General features: G+C 38.6%; 1 protein-coding gene across 1 annotated transcript in view; it reads right to left on the reverse strand.

The window, feature by feature from the left end:
- Positions 1 to 17,219, reverse strand: part of SRRM4 (serine/arginine repetitive matrix 4) — an 84,214-nt gene that overhangs the window by 20,716 nt on the left and 46,279 nt on the right. The window contains exons 8-9 of the mRNA XM_018570530.1: positions 10,208 to 10,300; positions 6,355 to 6,496 (exon numbers count right to left, since the gene is read on the reverse strand). Of these exons, the coding sequence (XP_018426032.1) occupies positions 6,355 to 6,496; positions 10,208 to 10,300 (235 nt within the window). The remainder of the gene's footprint in view (positions 1 to 6,354; positions 6,497 to 10,207; positions 10,301 to 17,219) is intronic.

Here is a 17,219-nt window from a genome sequence, read left to right on the forward strand (position 1 = left end):
ATCTCTTAATGTATCTAATCAATTCCTTACATGAGTAGTTTGATTTAAATCGTGAACCAGTCCGCTTGTAATAATATATAAATGTATATATTAGTGTGTTTGTAATATGTGAGGCATCTGACATGACTGGGGAATATATCTCTCAAGTCTTATGGGTTTCAGTAAATTACTTTATCACACAGGCTGGATATATTCAGAAGGTACTTCTGCTTTACACTTCAGGTAGCTTGTATAGATAAGCCTCAGGGGAAGAACATATAATGAGATGTATTAAAATTAAATCATGATCATTCTTTTCATAAAATGGGGGAGTAATTAATTACCAGTTTTTAGTGTCCGCCAGGTCAGCAAACCAGTATTTGATTCCAATATGCTGTTGACATAAAAGTTTTTGATCTAACACAATTTTATTTCATGGTTTATAACTTTGCTGGTAATTTTTTTTTCATTTTTTCATAAACCCTTCTTGGGACTTTATTATCATTTTACTATATTAGTGGTTAATATATTTAATATATTATATTTCTAATGATGGTGTCACAAACAGAAGGCCCATATTTTGTATTGTTCTGCGGGTTTTCCCTAAGCCTGGTAGGTTATTCCCTTGTTTCTGGGATAGGGCTCCAGCATACAGCATGGGAGTGTTAATCACAGGTTATAAATATTTGCCTGACTCGACCAATCCCTGAGAGGCTGACTCAGAGGTATGGCTAGGGAATGTGATAAATATTTGGGAGCACCTATCCAGAACTCTCTGTCCCCTAGGGATTCTCCCTCGGAGGAGGGCTGTGTGTGAATGTGCTGACAAGGTCTGGTTTCAGTATCTGCTATGTGCTGGGTGCTCTGAGGCCTGCTGGACTATTGGAGAAGATAACTAATGGAAGCTGACCTGGAGAAGGGATCTTCTTGCTGAGTGTAGCAGAGGAGCTAAATAGAAGCTGGATTTTTAACATTGTAATTAAGATTCATTGCCTACCGGTCCAGGCATCATACAGAGGGAACAGAAGCCAGCTGGTGCAATACAAGAACTGCGACCGCTCTTACTGGATCATAGATTTATCTGGATGCCCTCTTTCTATCAATATTTTTAAAGCTTGCTCTTATAGGACCATATGTTGCTGTTGCTACTATTCCAAAAGATTCTGTCTTCTATTTTTTGTGCTTTTGGGAACCCTTCCTCCCTAAACCCTCTCTCCTGAGTTTTTCATATTAGCAATAAATTGTAACAAGACCCTAAGGACTCAAGCCTGATCATTACAATAAGTTGTCAGTATGTTGGATCTGGAAACTGGACAGGTAACCTCGCAACAGATAGAAGAACCCATAATGAAAACCCAGAAGTAAAACATTGCAGGAGATGGCAGCTATGTGTGTAGGTGAAGTCAATTTAGAAAACGTATAGTACTGATTCTAATATAGTGGTTTTATATGGAAAGGTTACTAACATCTAGGGGTCTATTCACAAAGCTGCCGAAGGATCTGGCCGTAGCTTCGGCCGATCCTTCGGCTAGCTTCGGCCCCAGGACCCCTTCGGTTATTGATATTGTATAGATTTTCCCTGATGGCTTCACAGATAGAAAAATAACTCTTAGCTGATTGAACTGTTGGTAATTGCTAGGTATTTCAAATATTTTTTCTTGGACCCCAATTACTTTGTAAGTAACCCGAAATATCTGAATCCAAGAACAAAAAAGTAATATATTGCAGCTTACCAGTCCTTAGATGGGGTGGCTGCATTTGTTTTATTTTTATCAGGCTTAGTTCCTTTTTTTACTTGGTAATCCTGCCAGCAACACACTTCTTGTCCAAGGGTAACAATGCTTAATCACCATACTGTATCTATGGAAAATCAATGTTGTCATCCTAGGACAGGAAGTATGTTAAGACTAAAGAACCCTTCCACATATCCTCTTCTGCATAAACATTGGGGAAAGTGATATGCAGTCCAAAGAAAGAGCTGGAACAATGATAACTGCTAAGGGCATGACACAGGTAGAGAGCACAGGAAGTTATAAGCTTAAATGATTTCTGGTAGGATATAAAGATTTTGTTTGCACTTATTAAACAGATATAATTGCTTTCCGTGGTATATTTAACAGACTAAAATGGATCAAATTAGATAAATGCATTGCTAGAGGTTACATACACATTAAAGTTGGATATTTTAGATCATACCTTCTAACTTTCTGAAATAAGAAAGTGGGGGAAGCCTCCAGCACAATGTATTTATTCAATAGACACATCCCTGTCCCGTCCCTAGTTATACGGACCATTCCGAATATGCCAAAAATTATTGGGTGCACACAGAATTGTGTATTTTCACGATTCCTTTTCCTTTATTTTGGCTTTTTGAAATCGTAAACAAGATAATTCAGAGATAAGTTAAAGGTTTTAGTGCAGAATAATATGTTTGGTAGTTAAATAAAACCTTTTCATAGATATCTGTACATCAGGCCAAAAAGAGGGACCACTGAGGAGGAAAGAGGGACAGTGGGATTTGGTTCCAAATGAGGGACTGAAGGACAGTTGGGATGTAGGTTAGATATCCCACACAGATTTTAGTCTGAAATTGCAGATAACAGAACATTTGATTCTGTACTCTGGCAAGGACAAAGTAAATATGGAATTTTTAAATACATGCTTGTATTTCTGATCTTTTACATAGTTCTGTATTTCTAAACTGAAGCACACACACATGTATATATATAATTTATACGCTTAAGTGCCACAAGTAAACATTTAATAATGAGGAAGAACAAAGTAAACATTTGGGGCTACAGATTAAAGTGCAGCTTTAATGCCTGGAAAGTCTGCATGCTTCTGGTGTTTTAGGGTGCATTGACATTGAATGGGCAACAGTAGTAATGGTGCTATGATAAAAGCTAGCTCTGCATGTTGTAAACCCCAGCAGGGAGCTTATACACTCCAGAAAGTACATAAAGGCTGCCTCCCTCTAAACATTCAACAGTAAAGAGCCTTAATGTGCACAGTGTAAGACATTGATGGTTACATAGTGTTTAATGAAATAAACCTAATGAAAGCAACTTGGTATTTCATTCAGCTAAATTTACCCTCCGGGGAATTCTTTTATAGACACAGTCTGCAATTCATTTAATCAGGGAGAGGGAAATTGATAACCCACGCTGGCATTTAAAGTGTCATTTATTTTTATCTCTCAAATCACCCCTAACTGCTTGAGAATCCTGCTTAGCATTGTAGGGAGTAGGCAGACACTTTTCCGTCTGTTGATTATACATGTATCACATCAAATAAACCAGGCTCGCTGCTAGTAGTTACAATGCATTGTATATAACAATGGTAAGTAATTATGTGCAAAAGCATGTTGCAGCAATCTGTAAAATTTGCATAGTAATTCAAGCCAAACGATATGTCTGATTTCCAGCGATGCTACTATTTTCTTCACCATTATTTTCAGACTGCTTAATCCTATAGTGGTCATGATTAAAGATGGCTGATCAGTCTGGCTAAGAGTTCCCTTTGGTGGGCCACAGACTTCAAACCTTCCTGGGCTATCTTGAAGCTTTTCTTGGGCCTTCTCAGGTCAGTACGGTGTAGTCTCACATGAGGCAACTTCTGTGATGGGAGCAGTTAGAGCTGTATGTAGCAGTGATTATCTGCAAAGACGTACAGCATTATGTAAACATTTACAGGTACTATGGCTATAAGTGATTGTGACCCTGATAGTGTACTATCAGTTTTCCCAGAATATCTACAAATTCATTGGCTGATTAATGGTTTACATATCATGTTTTTCTAAAGGTGTTCATACACTGGCCAAATTTCGTCTATTTTTTAATGTACTGGCTGAAATTTGCACAGTGTGTGGGGCTGTCGGCTCCCTTTTAGCCGGCATTCCTCGATCAGCTGATTGAAGGAGCCGGCTGGAAAATCTTCATACGATCAGCCATCGGCACCTGTCAGAATACAATGCAAACAGTGGCGATTCCTCAATTGAAATGCTGTTTGTATTAATGGAGGAATCGCACCATTTTTTTTCGTTCAGTCCGCAGGGTTGAACGAAAAAATTGATTGGTGTATGGCCAGCCTTTATGTGTATTTTGGCTTTTGTGTGCCTGCCCTTCTCAGCTTTTCATCAAACTCACCTAGATGGCTATGGTAAAAAAAAAATATTTTGCCTTTGTCACAAAATAGAATAAAGAAAACATACATACACACACACTGTATATATGTATACACAATCACACTTTTAGGCTAATTGATCTAATTAATCTTCCAGTATGTTTTGGATAGTGGGAGAAACCTAGAAGTCTAGGGGAGGCCATACAGATTCCATGCAAAAATAGATCTGGTGAGGTTTGTGCACAGGACTGCAATGATGCAACACAATAGTGTTACCTGCAAGATTACTACTGAGCCAATATAAAGTGCCAAAACCAAAAGAGCAGAGGTAAAACTGCTACCGCATGAGCTCATCTGGATAACATTAGACCCATATGGAAAAGAGCCATTGTGAGATTCCCACTACTGCACGCATCCATCTGCTATAGAAAGCAGCAGATGGAGGAGTATGAAGTTCATGTGAAGCATGTGCAGACTCTGTATTAATGTTACAGAATACACAGGCTCCTTTACTAGTCCATATCTAAAAATAAATTAAAGGGTAGGTGCACTCATCCTCCATCATTTTCCTGGAGGTAGATGAGCCCCATAAAAGTCAATAGGAATGAACTTCACAGACGAGTTCAATAAACAACGGAGGCTGGGCCCATCCAAGCTTGGTAAGTAAACATCTCTGCATGGGGAGGTATGGAGCAGTAATGGCTCCCTAAGGGGCCTAAAGGATAAGTGCACTTTGTTTTGAAATGCACTTATCCTTTAAGAACTGTGTATTATTATTATTATTATTATTATTATACAGGATTTATAAAGCGCCAACAGTTTGTGCAGCGCTTTACAATATAATGTTTAAAGGGTACAGTAGACATAATGTAATCTGGAGAGGACAATTATTTTCTGGGCACTTTTACACATATAAACATAAAAACAATCCATATTTAAACTGCAATGTTAATATAACCGGGGGTTTTAATTATTTATTTATTAAACTACCTCAGTGTTATATTCCATGGTCATTTAAATAAGTATGTGACAGCTGTTATAACAGCAGCTGTTGCCACTGCCTTCATATTTAATAAGATGTCATAAACTCAAAAGCTAGTTTTTCAATATTTATAAGTTTAGTAAAACAGAAAGAGTATAGTGCTCTATTGCCTAAAACAAATATATGCTTGTACCACAAAGTGAGAAGGAGGGTATTTATTCCACAATGAAGGAACGTTTCTGGCAGATGGCCTATTGTAGTATTAGGATGAGCAGAACAATGCATGTCGCATTTTGTGGATATAATATAACAGCCGTATATCTGATGTTCTTAAATGGCCTCAGGGTGAAATGGTTACAATCACCTATGAAGTCATGAAGTCATGGAATGAGTAGTCACTGACCAGTCAGGGATAAGTAGTCACCTATATTCGTTTTATCACACTACACTAGTGAACCTATACTCTCTTACTTTGCTTATTGTAACCTGTACTCCTATATTACAATATCAATAATAATTTTTCATTTATTTGCTATCGTTTATCCACTTTAAAGCACTTTAAATACTGTGCTAAATTCCATTTTGATTATTTTTACTTTACTTTATTACAGAAATACTCAAATTCACTTCAAAATATTTGTGGTCTGCTTTGTACTCCTACAGAACAGAAATGAATATCAGTGTTGCAAACGTATGAAATCACAGTGAGGCAGTGGTCAGCCTTGCTCAGCATTGCTCTATTGAAATCATAGGATTGAATCCATGACGCAACCAACTCACACGGAGTCTACATGTGTTTCCTGTGGGTTTCTGACTTTGTTATAGACACCTGCAACAATCTAGAACATACACTGGTATGAATTTGTCTACCTAATCTGGTCAGAATGTGTACGTGTCTGTAAATTTATGACAGCAGATCATCTGTTGTATTTATACTTCTCAAAAAAATCTGAAAATGATACTTTTAAATCTAATGTATTTTTTTGACCTCCAGATACACCACTTTTTGTAAAATAATGGTTAAGGAATACTTCTTATGAAACTGGCAAATGATAGTTTATGTTTCCATATCTTCAAAATATAATCTGTCATGGAAAGATACTATGCCACTGGACCATCTAGCACATATGATAAATGCACTAATTATATTGTAATTTTTTTCAGACCCATCCAGCACTAAAACTGAACAACTTTAGTAAGCTGCATCCATTCCTTTACGTAGTACACAAGTAGAAAGGGACCCTGCTGTTCTTAATTGAAGTTCTACTTACTGTCAACTTGGTGGAGTACGTGCTGTTTTGTGTAGACAGAGGGGGGGCTTCTTTCTGCTTCTTATTTACAGACCTAGAATGATGATATTTGTGTTTTTTTCTTCTTGATTGATGTTTTTTTTCTCTAGACTGCACCCGTGGTCTAAAATAAAAGGATAACAAAAAAATTAAAGACTGGAAGAGACAATGCTAATTAACCTAAAGCTTGTTAAAGAGCATGGGTATACCAAATAGTAAAGCTCCTAAAGATCTGAGCTCTATTGCTTTCTGCATCATATCTAGCTTGCCAAGTAGTGATTCCACTTACTTCAGTCTTCATAGTATTATGGAGCAGGTGAGTGAAAAAACAAGGGATGAACCACCGAGGTGTGTCATGGCTGAGAAAAGCTGTACCCTTATGAATACCCAAATATCTGAGAAGTAGCGATAGGTGAATCTGCCTGTCTTTGATTTGCCAAAAGAGTTTTTTCGGGTAGCAGTGACATGTATTTTTTTTTTTAATGTTAATAGACGCTCTTTGGCTGGCAGATGCAGATTGGCTAGTAGTTAACTGTGGCTGTCCCTGTTCTCACTTATGCAAAATTGTCAAGCTCTCATTAAATATTCAGATACTGCAGATTATACAACAGTGTAAAATTGGCCAGTATCAGGACATTTCTAATGTGTAAGAATTAGCCAAAAGTTACTAAAGAAAAAGAGTACAGAAAGGTGTTATACTACAAGAATTAGTAGACTGAAGATGATTGGGCAGCAGTAGGACAGTTTTAATTAGGGATAGTAGACCTAACTGATGTATGCCGAACTTTAATTCTATGAGGGAAGGGGGGTGTGGTGAATGTGAGTGATATAATGTGAGGTGGTTTAGGTGCACACTGTTCTTGTACTGTTTCTGTGGGAAGACTCTGCTTTGAGCATCCCAAGCTTAGAAAAGGCCCTCAACATAAAAAAAAAAAAAAAACACAAAATATTTCCTGAAGGAAAAAAAAGGCAACTTAACCAACAATACAGGCCTTATCAAATTAAAAGCAATATACCCCCAAACATTAAAAAAACAAACATAAAACTGCTGAAACAAAATAAATTAAATCTTGTAGATACAAAAAAGTTTGCACTGGAAGTGACTGCAGCCACTGACCTCAAATCAACCACAAAATAAGATGAAATACAAAAATGCCCACAATTATAAGAACAAAAACGCACAAAGGAGATCATTGCCCAAACAGCTAGCAATCAGAAATAAAGCACATTTTCTAACTGACTCGGATTTCTCCCTATGCACATTGTCACCTTTCCCTGCAACAGCAGCATATTATTTGACATTATGGCTGCTCTGAGTCCTTCTGTTATAGTGAAAGGGTTGACTTAACCAAAAACCCCATTATTGGTCTTATTAAGTCTACTGGCCATAGTTCAAAGGTCAGGTAGTACTTAATGGCTTAAAAATATTCTCCTGGGCGACTATGCACCTAAATTCAGCAGGAAAACATTGAACCCATGGTAGCGGTGAACCCGAGCCTCAACCATTATAAAAATTGTCTTTGCCGAGCTGGACATTTTTGCCCTGTGTAGTATACCAATCAAATTCCAGTGGTCATTTTTCTATTAAAAACGTTCATTTTGTTGCTGTGGGCTATGCAAAATGCGTTAGCTTTTGTACATCACCCCCTTGTTTAATAAGACAGAGAGCCTGAAGTTCTGTTTATGAAAAGAAAATTCCTGTTACTCTTGTATAGTATGCTGAAATTTTGTTATTACAAAATATGCATTTATTATATTAAATATTTTTTGCTAAATAGATAGCAATTATTCAATATGAACCTCACAAAAGCAGCTAAATACATTGAACTGATCTATCTTTCAAAGGACAGAAAGCACAGCAAGATCCTGGACATTGCTGCAGACCATGTTGTTGTTAGGCAATACAGCCTCATCCTGGAATCCACCAAGGCTGTCATTAGACTGCAGCATTGATGAGGTCATCCTTTTGCTCTCTCCATGATTTGCTCAGAGGCTGTCCCTCCCTGTTCTAGTCTAATTTTCTACGGTGCAGTAGATTACAAGAAGCATATATAAGACAAAATCAGATCAATTTGGTAGTCCTATGTAAATATACTTTTTTTTCGATTGACTACATATCTGAATTAAATTGTGTTTTTTAATCTGTCTAAAGTTCAGCTTGAAAACTGCAATTTTACATGTTGAAGATTCTGAGGCATTAGAATGCTCTCCCACAATTGTGGTACTGTTGTTTTAAACTGTTCCAGCAGTTTCCAAGAAATGGCTGTCATTATCGTATGGATTGTTGATGGTGTCAGAAGAAAGAGGTTCCTGATTTAGCAGTCTTGTTGAAGGATGACCCTGTGTTCACAGCTTCATATTCTTCTCTGTGACAGTTGCCAGACTGCTATATGAAACGGGGGTATAGGATCCCATGTGCAGGTCTGCAAAAACAACTGGACACATGCAGAGAGAATCACCTGCCATCTCCACAGAGCAGCCCAACAGCTGTCATAAAACAGAATGCAAACAGAGGAGAGCAAAATCACCAATGCCACTTAAAGGCTCCTGTTCAGTCTGTGACATTTTCTTCTGACAGTCAGTGCATTTTATGAAGGCTGTAAAAATTGTACCTGTAATTATCTGTCCAAAAACAGAAATGATAAAGGCTTCACTTAATAAACAATCTCACAATATTTGATTTTTTTTTTAAATAATAGGTTATAATAGTTCCCAAGCATAGCTTATATATAAACTTAGTTACTGTACACTAAATCAGGATGAGAGGATGATAAATTCCTAAAGGAGCACATATTTACCTTCATTCACATTTGAACACTTAGGGGTGTATTTATAAAGAATGTGCAGATCATTTGTCCTGTGAAACACAGTGAACGTTTGTTCTGTGCAAATGGATGCAAAAATGAATGTTTTTTAGTATATTTTCAACTAGATAGAGCTGAGAAACATAGGAAATAAGTATTTCTATCCTATGCTCCCCAGCTCCATCTAGGGGCCCTAATGCGTTATCTTTCTAATATTACATTCGGCTTAGTTTAATTCGTTATTGAAATAATTCGCACAGAATAAGCATTCAGAGAGTTTTTCAGGCTGAATGGCTCTGCAAATTGTTTATAAATACAGCATTTAATCATGTGCAGAGAAACTTAAAAACAGTATATTTGACTGCACATAATTGGATGACTGAAGTGAAAAAAACAATGTTCTGTTTCAAAGGAGTTCTGTTTGGTCTTAAAAGAGAACTAGGGGGTAAGTGTGTTTCCCCATAGTTCTCTATATATACTGTCCTCCTCCCGTGACCCAAAGCTCAGTATATGGTGGACCATTGCCCACGATATACTGAGAGCGCAGCAGCAGGGACGGATCCCGACAATACTGTCTGGATCCACTAAGCTGCGTGAGTGACAGCTGGCTCTGCCTATGTAGAGGCAGAGCCAGCTGTGCCTGCCCCCTTCCCCAACCGTTCCTCTAGTCAGTGCTGGAGGATCAGAGAGGGGAGGGGGGATCCCTGTGGGGAGTGGTAACTGACAGTCACCGTTCTCACTGATTGGAAAGTGAGCGAGCGACGGTATGTGTTCGCTCACTTCCCGATCAATAGAGCCAACCTGTGATAGTTTCAATGTCACACATCGGCTCTAGCTATGAGGATGAGTGGAAATCACTCACCTCATAGTTCTCCTTTAAATATTAATATATTTATAGCTGGGTTTGGCTGTTCATCTGGAGTTGAGAGCTTTCATCTAGTCCATTAAGACCTACACCTCTATATTGGCTATATGTTTAGAAACACTGCACAAACATGTTTGTCAGATGTTGATTATTACTGTTTTATTACCTGTTTTCAAAGCTTGAAGATCTAGACTCAGAACTTACTGAGCGAGAATGTCGGTGATGATGATGATGGGATTTTCGTGACCTCCCGCGAGAGCTTTGCAAAACGCAGAGAAAAACTGAATTAACATTCCAATCACAAATAAAGTTACATGTGCAAACCTGATATATAGGCATATACTATAATTTGCAAATTAATAAAAGGCAGCAAAGCATAGCTGAATTATGAAATTAAACAATCTGCAAAATGCAATTCTATAGAATTTATTAATGCTCAATTAAAGTCTCACACCTTTTATTTTTATTAATTGTGTACCGGTGTGTGTTATGACATTTAACAGATTTTTAGTAGGAAAGTACATGCTACTCTCCTATTCCAGTGCTCTGTGCTGATATAGATGAGTGCAGACCACATCCTCATCACAAATGCCCCCCTTACACAGAACTGTAGGGTTAAGTAATAGAGGAAATGGCTCTGATGAGGTCTGTTAGATAACAGAGTGCACTGAGCCGCATGGTCAAGCTTTGGTGCCTATTTGACTGCACAGTTATATTTAGACAAACAACTGCTGTAAGAGGAAAGTGTAGGAAAGACTATGGGGTCCATTCACTAAGCTGCCGTAGGCAGCCGAGTGAAAGACCGACCTGAAGTGAAGTGAGCCGAACGCTGTTCGGCTATTCACTTCAGGTTTGTACGGCTGATTACAGCCGTATATTGTCTGAAATCAGCCGTACATCGGCTGGCTTCGTGTGGCTTCATGTTCGGCCGACCCGAAGTGCAGAAGGAGTTCGACTTAGCCGATCCAACATCTGGATCGGCTGAGCCGAACCTCCGGCAGGCTACTCGCTGCTGTTCGGTCTATTCTTATAGATGCCGAACAGCAGTGAGTAAATAGCCGAATGCCGCAGAGCGGCATTCGGCTCGGCAGTTCTGCTCTGTCCCTCTGTGGGACCGAGCAGAACAGAAAAATAGTTAAAAAAGTAGCAAAAAAAATAGAAAACGATTGTACGGAGCTAGCAATGACAGCTGCGCCCGACTGTTTTCTATTGGCCGGGCGGTTCAGCTGCCGTCAAAAAAAAAAAAAGAATTTCGCTATAGGAATGCATTGCTAGATTCCTATTGGCTATTTCAATTTGCAATAGACAATAGCAAACTAGCTATTGCACCCGCCCTCTGCTGCAGCCAATCACTAGTGGGGACCTGATGGAGAACTGCAGCAGTGGGCGGGTGCAATAGCTAGTTTGCTATTGTAAATTGAAATAGCCAATAGGAATCCAGCAATGCATTCCTATGGCGACATTTTTTTTTTTATTATTCTGACGCCAGCCAACGGCTCCGTGTCAGAATAAAAAAGGAAAAGCAGTGTTTCTCTCCTTGGCGGCCGGGAGTGGAAGACTCCCAGAGCGCCTGCCCGGGAGAGTTAGGCTGTCTGGAGATCAGTGTCCCTGGTTAGCTGGTAACCAGTGACGCTGATCTCTCTGCAAGTGGCCGGAGCCAGCCGCCAGAAGCAGGCTGTCGGCCGGCCAATGGCCACCCGCTCGGCCAGCTTCGACTTTCACCTCTGCTCAGTCTAGCCGAAGCATATGCCTTCGGCTCGACTGAGCCGCTCGGCCGACTTCGGGAGCTGTACGGGCTATGGTGAATAGCCCGTACAGCAGTCCTTTGGTTCTACTGAACCAAAGGGGTCCTGGGGCCAAAACTAGCCGAAGGATCGGCCAAAGCTACGGCCAGATCCTTCAGCTGCTTTGTGAATAGACCCCTACGAAAACTGAGGTTGTTAGTACAACGTCCATCCTTTTGATTGTCTAATAATGTAACTTCACTTAAGCTTTTAATACATTCATAATGCTGCAATACACACTACTATATATTGCATATTGGACTTTGTGTCACTGTCAAGGGTTCCTTACCTACATGTTCCATACTCTCAGTATTCTCTTTTTTTTAATCTCTTTAGCCTAGCAACACCATGCAACCATATTGACTGACCATTACCATTAACGTGGTATCTTTGAATGCCAGGGCCTCAATAGCGCTCAACCCTTGCAAGGGAATCTACCACTTTAAAAAGTGACATTTTTTGTACAGGGAATGCACTTTGCAAAATCCAAACCAACCACAACTACTTTAAATACTTTCCCCACACCTCCACAGCAAGCTCAGGCAAAAAGAAATGTGAGTTTCTCATCGCAATTTGTTCCACATTTTTTCAATATCTTGATAGTGTGGAGGGTGTCCAGGGTTGCTGCCTTCTCTTGATTTATAAGATTAATAACATACTCTGCACTCTGGTTAATGTTTACTTTCCCAATGTCGGACAGGTCAGATTTCTCAACAAACTCATTAAATTTATTAACAGTTATCGTCAAGGTCTGTTATTTGTAGGCAGTGATTTTTTTGTGGTTGGAGATCTGAATATCGACTCCACTACAAAGAAAAAAATAACAATTCTTTTGAACAGTCTTTTTAATAAACATTATCTGTTTGAGCTTTGAATGTGTTAGCATTGGTATGAATGTGATTATACATATTTTTTACGGTTTCATCAAATATATTCTAGAACTGATATGCTAATCCCTGATAAATGTTTTTTTTAACAATAAGTAACATCCTTATCATCATCAGTATCAAACTTATTTTCTTTTTATCGTTTAACATTTTTGTTAAAGAACAGGAAAAATACAATTGAATAAGGATAAATGTACAAGACCCCATAAAGGTGCAGATGTCAAATGACCATGAAGGCCAAGGTTACAAATTGAAATATATGTAGTAAATGGTATGGTATTATATATGCAAACAGTAAGTCAACAACACACAATAAACTGGATAGAGAAAACTTATTTGATCTAAAAAAAAAATAAAAAAAAGGAAATACCCCAGCCTCTGGGAGAAATATATACCGTGTTTCCCCGAAAATAAGACACTGTCTTATATTTTTTTTGGCTCAAAAAAACACACTAGGTCTTATTTTGGGGGTAGGTCTTATTTTTTTTTAATGCACAACAATCCAAAATTAATGCAGAGATCCATTAGAGAGACTGTGAATGCTCATGTACCATGTTATAGAGGTGTCTTTGCCCCACTAATGTATGCTTTTCTTTTTCAGATTGAGTGATTAGAACCATGGATCTGCGACTAAAACAATGAGCTGTAATTGAATTTCTGGCAAAAGATGTTTGCACACCTGAGGAAATCTATAATCAGCTAAAGAATGTTTATGGGGACCCTGTAGTGGACATTAGCAATGTGCGGCAGTGGGTGAAGAAGTTTCAAGAAGGAGAAATAAAATTCCACTACATCTCCCCCATAAACATTCTTTAGCCGATTATGGATTTCCTTAGGTGTGCAACCCTCTTTTGTCAGAAATTAAATTATAGCTCGTAATCTGAATTTGAATTGCCCTTATTGTAAACCAGTTTACTTTCAGGAGTTTTCCAGACTTAGATACTCTACCTTAATGGATTATTTCGCACCCTCACTGTTTACACTGTTTACATAAGCTTAGTAAAATAAAGTCCGACAGTGATACAAGAGGGTTCCATTTGAATGGTCAGCTGTGATACCAGGTTTCCCCTGCAGTCTGGACTACACTACAGCAAAATTTGGCTAAACAACTGTGGAGCAGAAGTGAGTAGGGTTTGCTGTATTATTAACAAAGCTGGGTGAATTTCTCCACTCTAAATAATATAAATAATGAATGAATATACATTTTATGTAAAAAATATTAGAATTCCAAATAAATTCTAAAAATATCACATGCCAACAATTTTTGGCTACAGCCTGCATTGAGTAGAGCCAGATATCCAAGTATAGAAAGATCCCTTTCACAAACAACCAGTTTACAAAATATATTTAGAAAATATAATTGCTGCTCAGTGTACATATAACATGGATGCATCCAAGTAACACTGAGAATATTGTGGAGATTGTTCGCTTCCTTTCTTGTACTGCTTTTCAGCAGGAACATATCCCGTCTTTGCTTAGACGGAATGCCACGTAAATGAGGTGTGAGGAATGACAGCTCCAGTAATAGAGATACTTATTTGCATATCTATCACTCAAAACAGAACATAAGAAGATGCTGGATGCTTTCTATACATTTCAGTTGTGGCGCAGCCATTAAATAAATGTCATTCTTTTACAGATAGGGTCTACTATTTTTACACAGTGTTTACAGTGTTTTTGCCTAGCAGCATTATTGCCATATTTATTATTACTCTGCTAATATGAAAATAAAAATCTTAAAGTTGGGGACATGTAATTGTCATCATCAGACCAGCAAATGATATCCTTGAAATTAGGGTTGCACAGATACCAAGTACAGTACTCGGTACAAGTACGAGTACATGTACCGATACTTTTGAGCTCCAAGACTAGACTAGAGAAAAATTCAAAAGTTAGGAGGCAGCTGTCCTTTGTAAGGAGCACACGGAGCTCCTGGGATTTCTACATCTCTGTTTTAATGTACGATTTTGTTTTTATAAATATAAATAAAGGGATGCACAGATACCAGTTGTGTGAGCACGAGTACTGGTACTTTCCGAGTACTTACAAGTACGAGTACTGATACATTTTTGTTTAGTGTCATGTGACAGTTCTTCTAAAACAATATCGACTAATGATTTCAGGACAGTGGTGGAGCGCCAGAGCTAGGTCAGAGCTGCAACCGCTGCAACCCTGGTAGTTCTCATGAAAATGCCAAGTATCGGCACTGGTACTCGAAAAGTATTGGTGCATCCCTACTTGAAATAGTAAACCAAAAAATTCCAAGTCACTTTTGTTAAGGACCAAATTAAAAAAATATGATTCCTAGTGAAACAGACAATTTCTGAAACATAAAAAAAAATCTGAATTGGTACAGCAGATCAAGAACAGACTGGGAGGAAATCCAAGCACTTTCATATACAGTGTATAACTCCATAGCTGCATCCATGACCAAATTCGTCTGTTGGAGCAATTCACTGAGTCCTCTTACACTACCTGTTTGCAGTAAAGTGGCAAGTGTGTGCATTATCGCAGTGCCTGCCCTGTTTTCACATGATATTTTTTTTATCAATCAAAACTGTTACCACTCTAATGACATCATAAGTAAAAACTTTTAGCATGTGCAACATAGCTATACAAAACTATGTAGTTGAACATTAGCATATAAGTACACATGCCCCTAGCACATTTTGTAGATTCCACTGTTTTCTAACACAAATTCGATATTGAAATGAACATGTCTGTATTTTCCTACAACTAATTGTAGTTATACACCATGCCTAGCCACTTTATTAGGTACACCTTGCTAGTACTGGGTTGGACTCCCTTTTGTCTTCAGAATTGCCTTAATTCTTTGTGGAACAGAACCTACAGGGTGCTGTTATAAAGGGATGGACATGATAAGCATCAATACTCAGGTAATTTGTGGCATTTAAATAATGCTCAATTGGCACTAAGGGGCCCAAAACGTGCAGAGAAAATATTCCCCAGCCATTTCACCACCACCACAGCCTGAATTGTTGATAGAAGTCAGTATGGATCCATACTTTCATGTTGTTTTCGCTATATTCTGACCCGACCATCTGAATGTCGCAAAGAAATCAAGACTCATGAGACAAGACATTTTTTCAATCTTCTATTGTCCAATTTTGGTAAGCACTTGCGAACTGTAGCCTCAGTTTCCTGTTCTTATCTGACAGGAGTGGCACCCAATGTGGTCTTCTGCTGTTGTAGCCCATCTGCTTTAAGGTTCACTGTGTTGTGCAGAGACGCTCTTCTGCACACCTCGGTTGTAACAAGTGGTTATTTGAGTTACTGGCGGCTACCTTTCTATCAGCTTGAACCAATCTGGCCATCCTCCTTTGACCTCTGGCATCAACAAGGCATTTTTGCCCAGAGAACTGCCGCTCACTGAATATTTTATCTTTTTCATACCATACTCTGTAATTCCTAGAGATGGTTGTGCATGAAAATCCCAGTAGATCAGCAGTTTTTAAATTACTCAGACCAGTCCGTGTGGCACCAACAGCCATGCCATGTTCAAATTCACTTAAATCACCTTTCTTCCCCATTCTGATGCTCGGTTTGAGTAGATCATCTTGACCACGTCTACATGCCTAAATGCATTGAGCTGCTGCTATATAATCGACTGATTAGATATTTGCATTAATGAGCAATTGAACAGATATACCTAATAAAGTGTCCAGTGAGTGTATATACTTGGGTGTTACATGAGTGGAGTGGATTTGAACCCTTAAAGTGACCGGTGTTTCAAATTTGATTGCATTTGTTATTGTCTTTCATTAGGCAGGTAATACAGGATACAATACTGCTTACCATGGCTTATGACGCTTGTCAATGCAAGACCAACAATCACCCTCCAGGAACACTCCACTCTCTATTACTGCTTTACTTTATGTGCCTTTGGATACAAACAATATTAGCAGAGAACAACTCTGCACAAAAACATTATTGAATCAGGCACACATGCACACATCAAGCCAACCTTTTTTTTTCTTTTAAATCGCATGCACATATTTGTACTTTTTCATTTAGTGAATCAGAGCAATCATGTTTTTGTCTTGGTACTACTGTTAACTCAAACAAATATAATCCCAATCAGAATATACACAGGCCACAGTGAGTTTTGCTGTATAGTAAAAAGTGGGCTGATTTAAAAGCAAATAACATTTCAGAAACTCTAGACAAATCCTGAACAGCAAGATTGCTAGTTTATGCCTGTGGGCAAGGTCACATCTGATCACAAATGACCCCTCACCAAACTGAGGATAAAATAGAATGTAAAGGTCCAATTTTCCAAAAAAGCTGTGTTTAAATGAAAGCTGTGCTTTTCCCGTTCTTGCAAGATGACTTCAGGTCCATAAAGCAGACATCTCCAGGTATCTACTTGCCCCCTCTAGCTTCAATCTTTAGAGCTCCAACAACCCCCCCACACCCCACCCCAGAATACATGTTGACAGCTACCAACAACTCATCCACCTGATTCATAGTTTGCCAGCCTATTTGC

The sequence above is a fragment of the Nanorana parkeri genome, unplaced genomic scaffold, assembly GCF_000935625.1.
Source record: "Nanorana parkeri isolate BGI_ZX_2015 unplaced genomic scaffold, ASM93562v1 scaffold1550, whole genome shotgun sequence".
In the NCBI taxonomy this organism is placed as follows: domain Eukaryota; kingdom Metazoa; phylum Chordata; class Amphibia; order Anura; family Dicroglossidae; genus Nanorana; species Nanorana parkeri.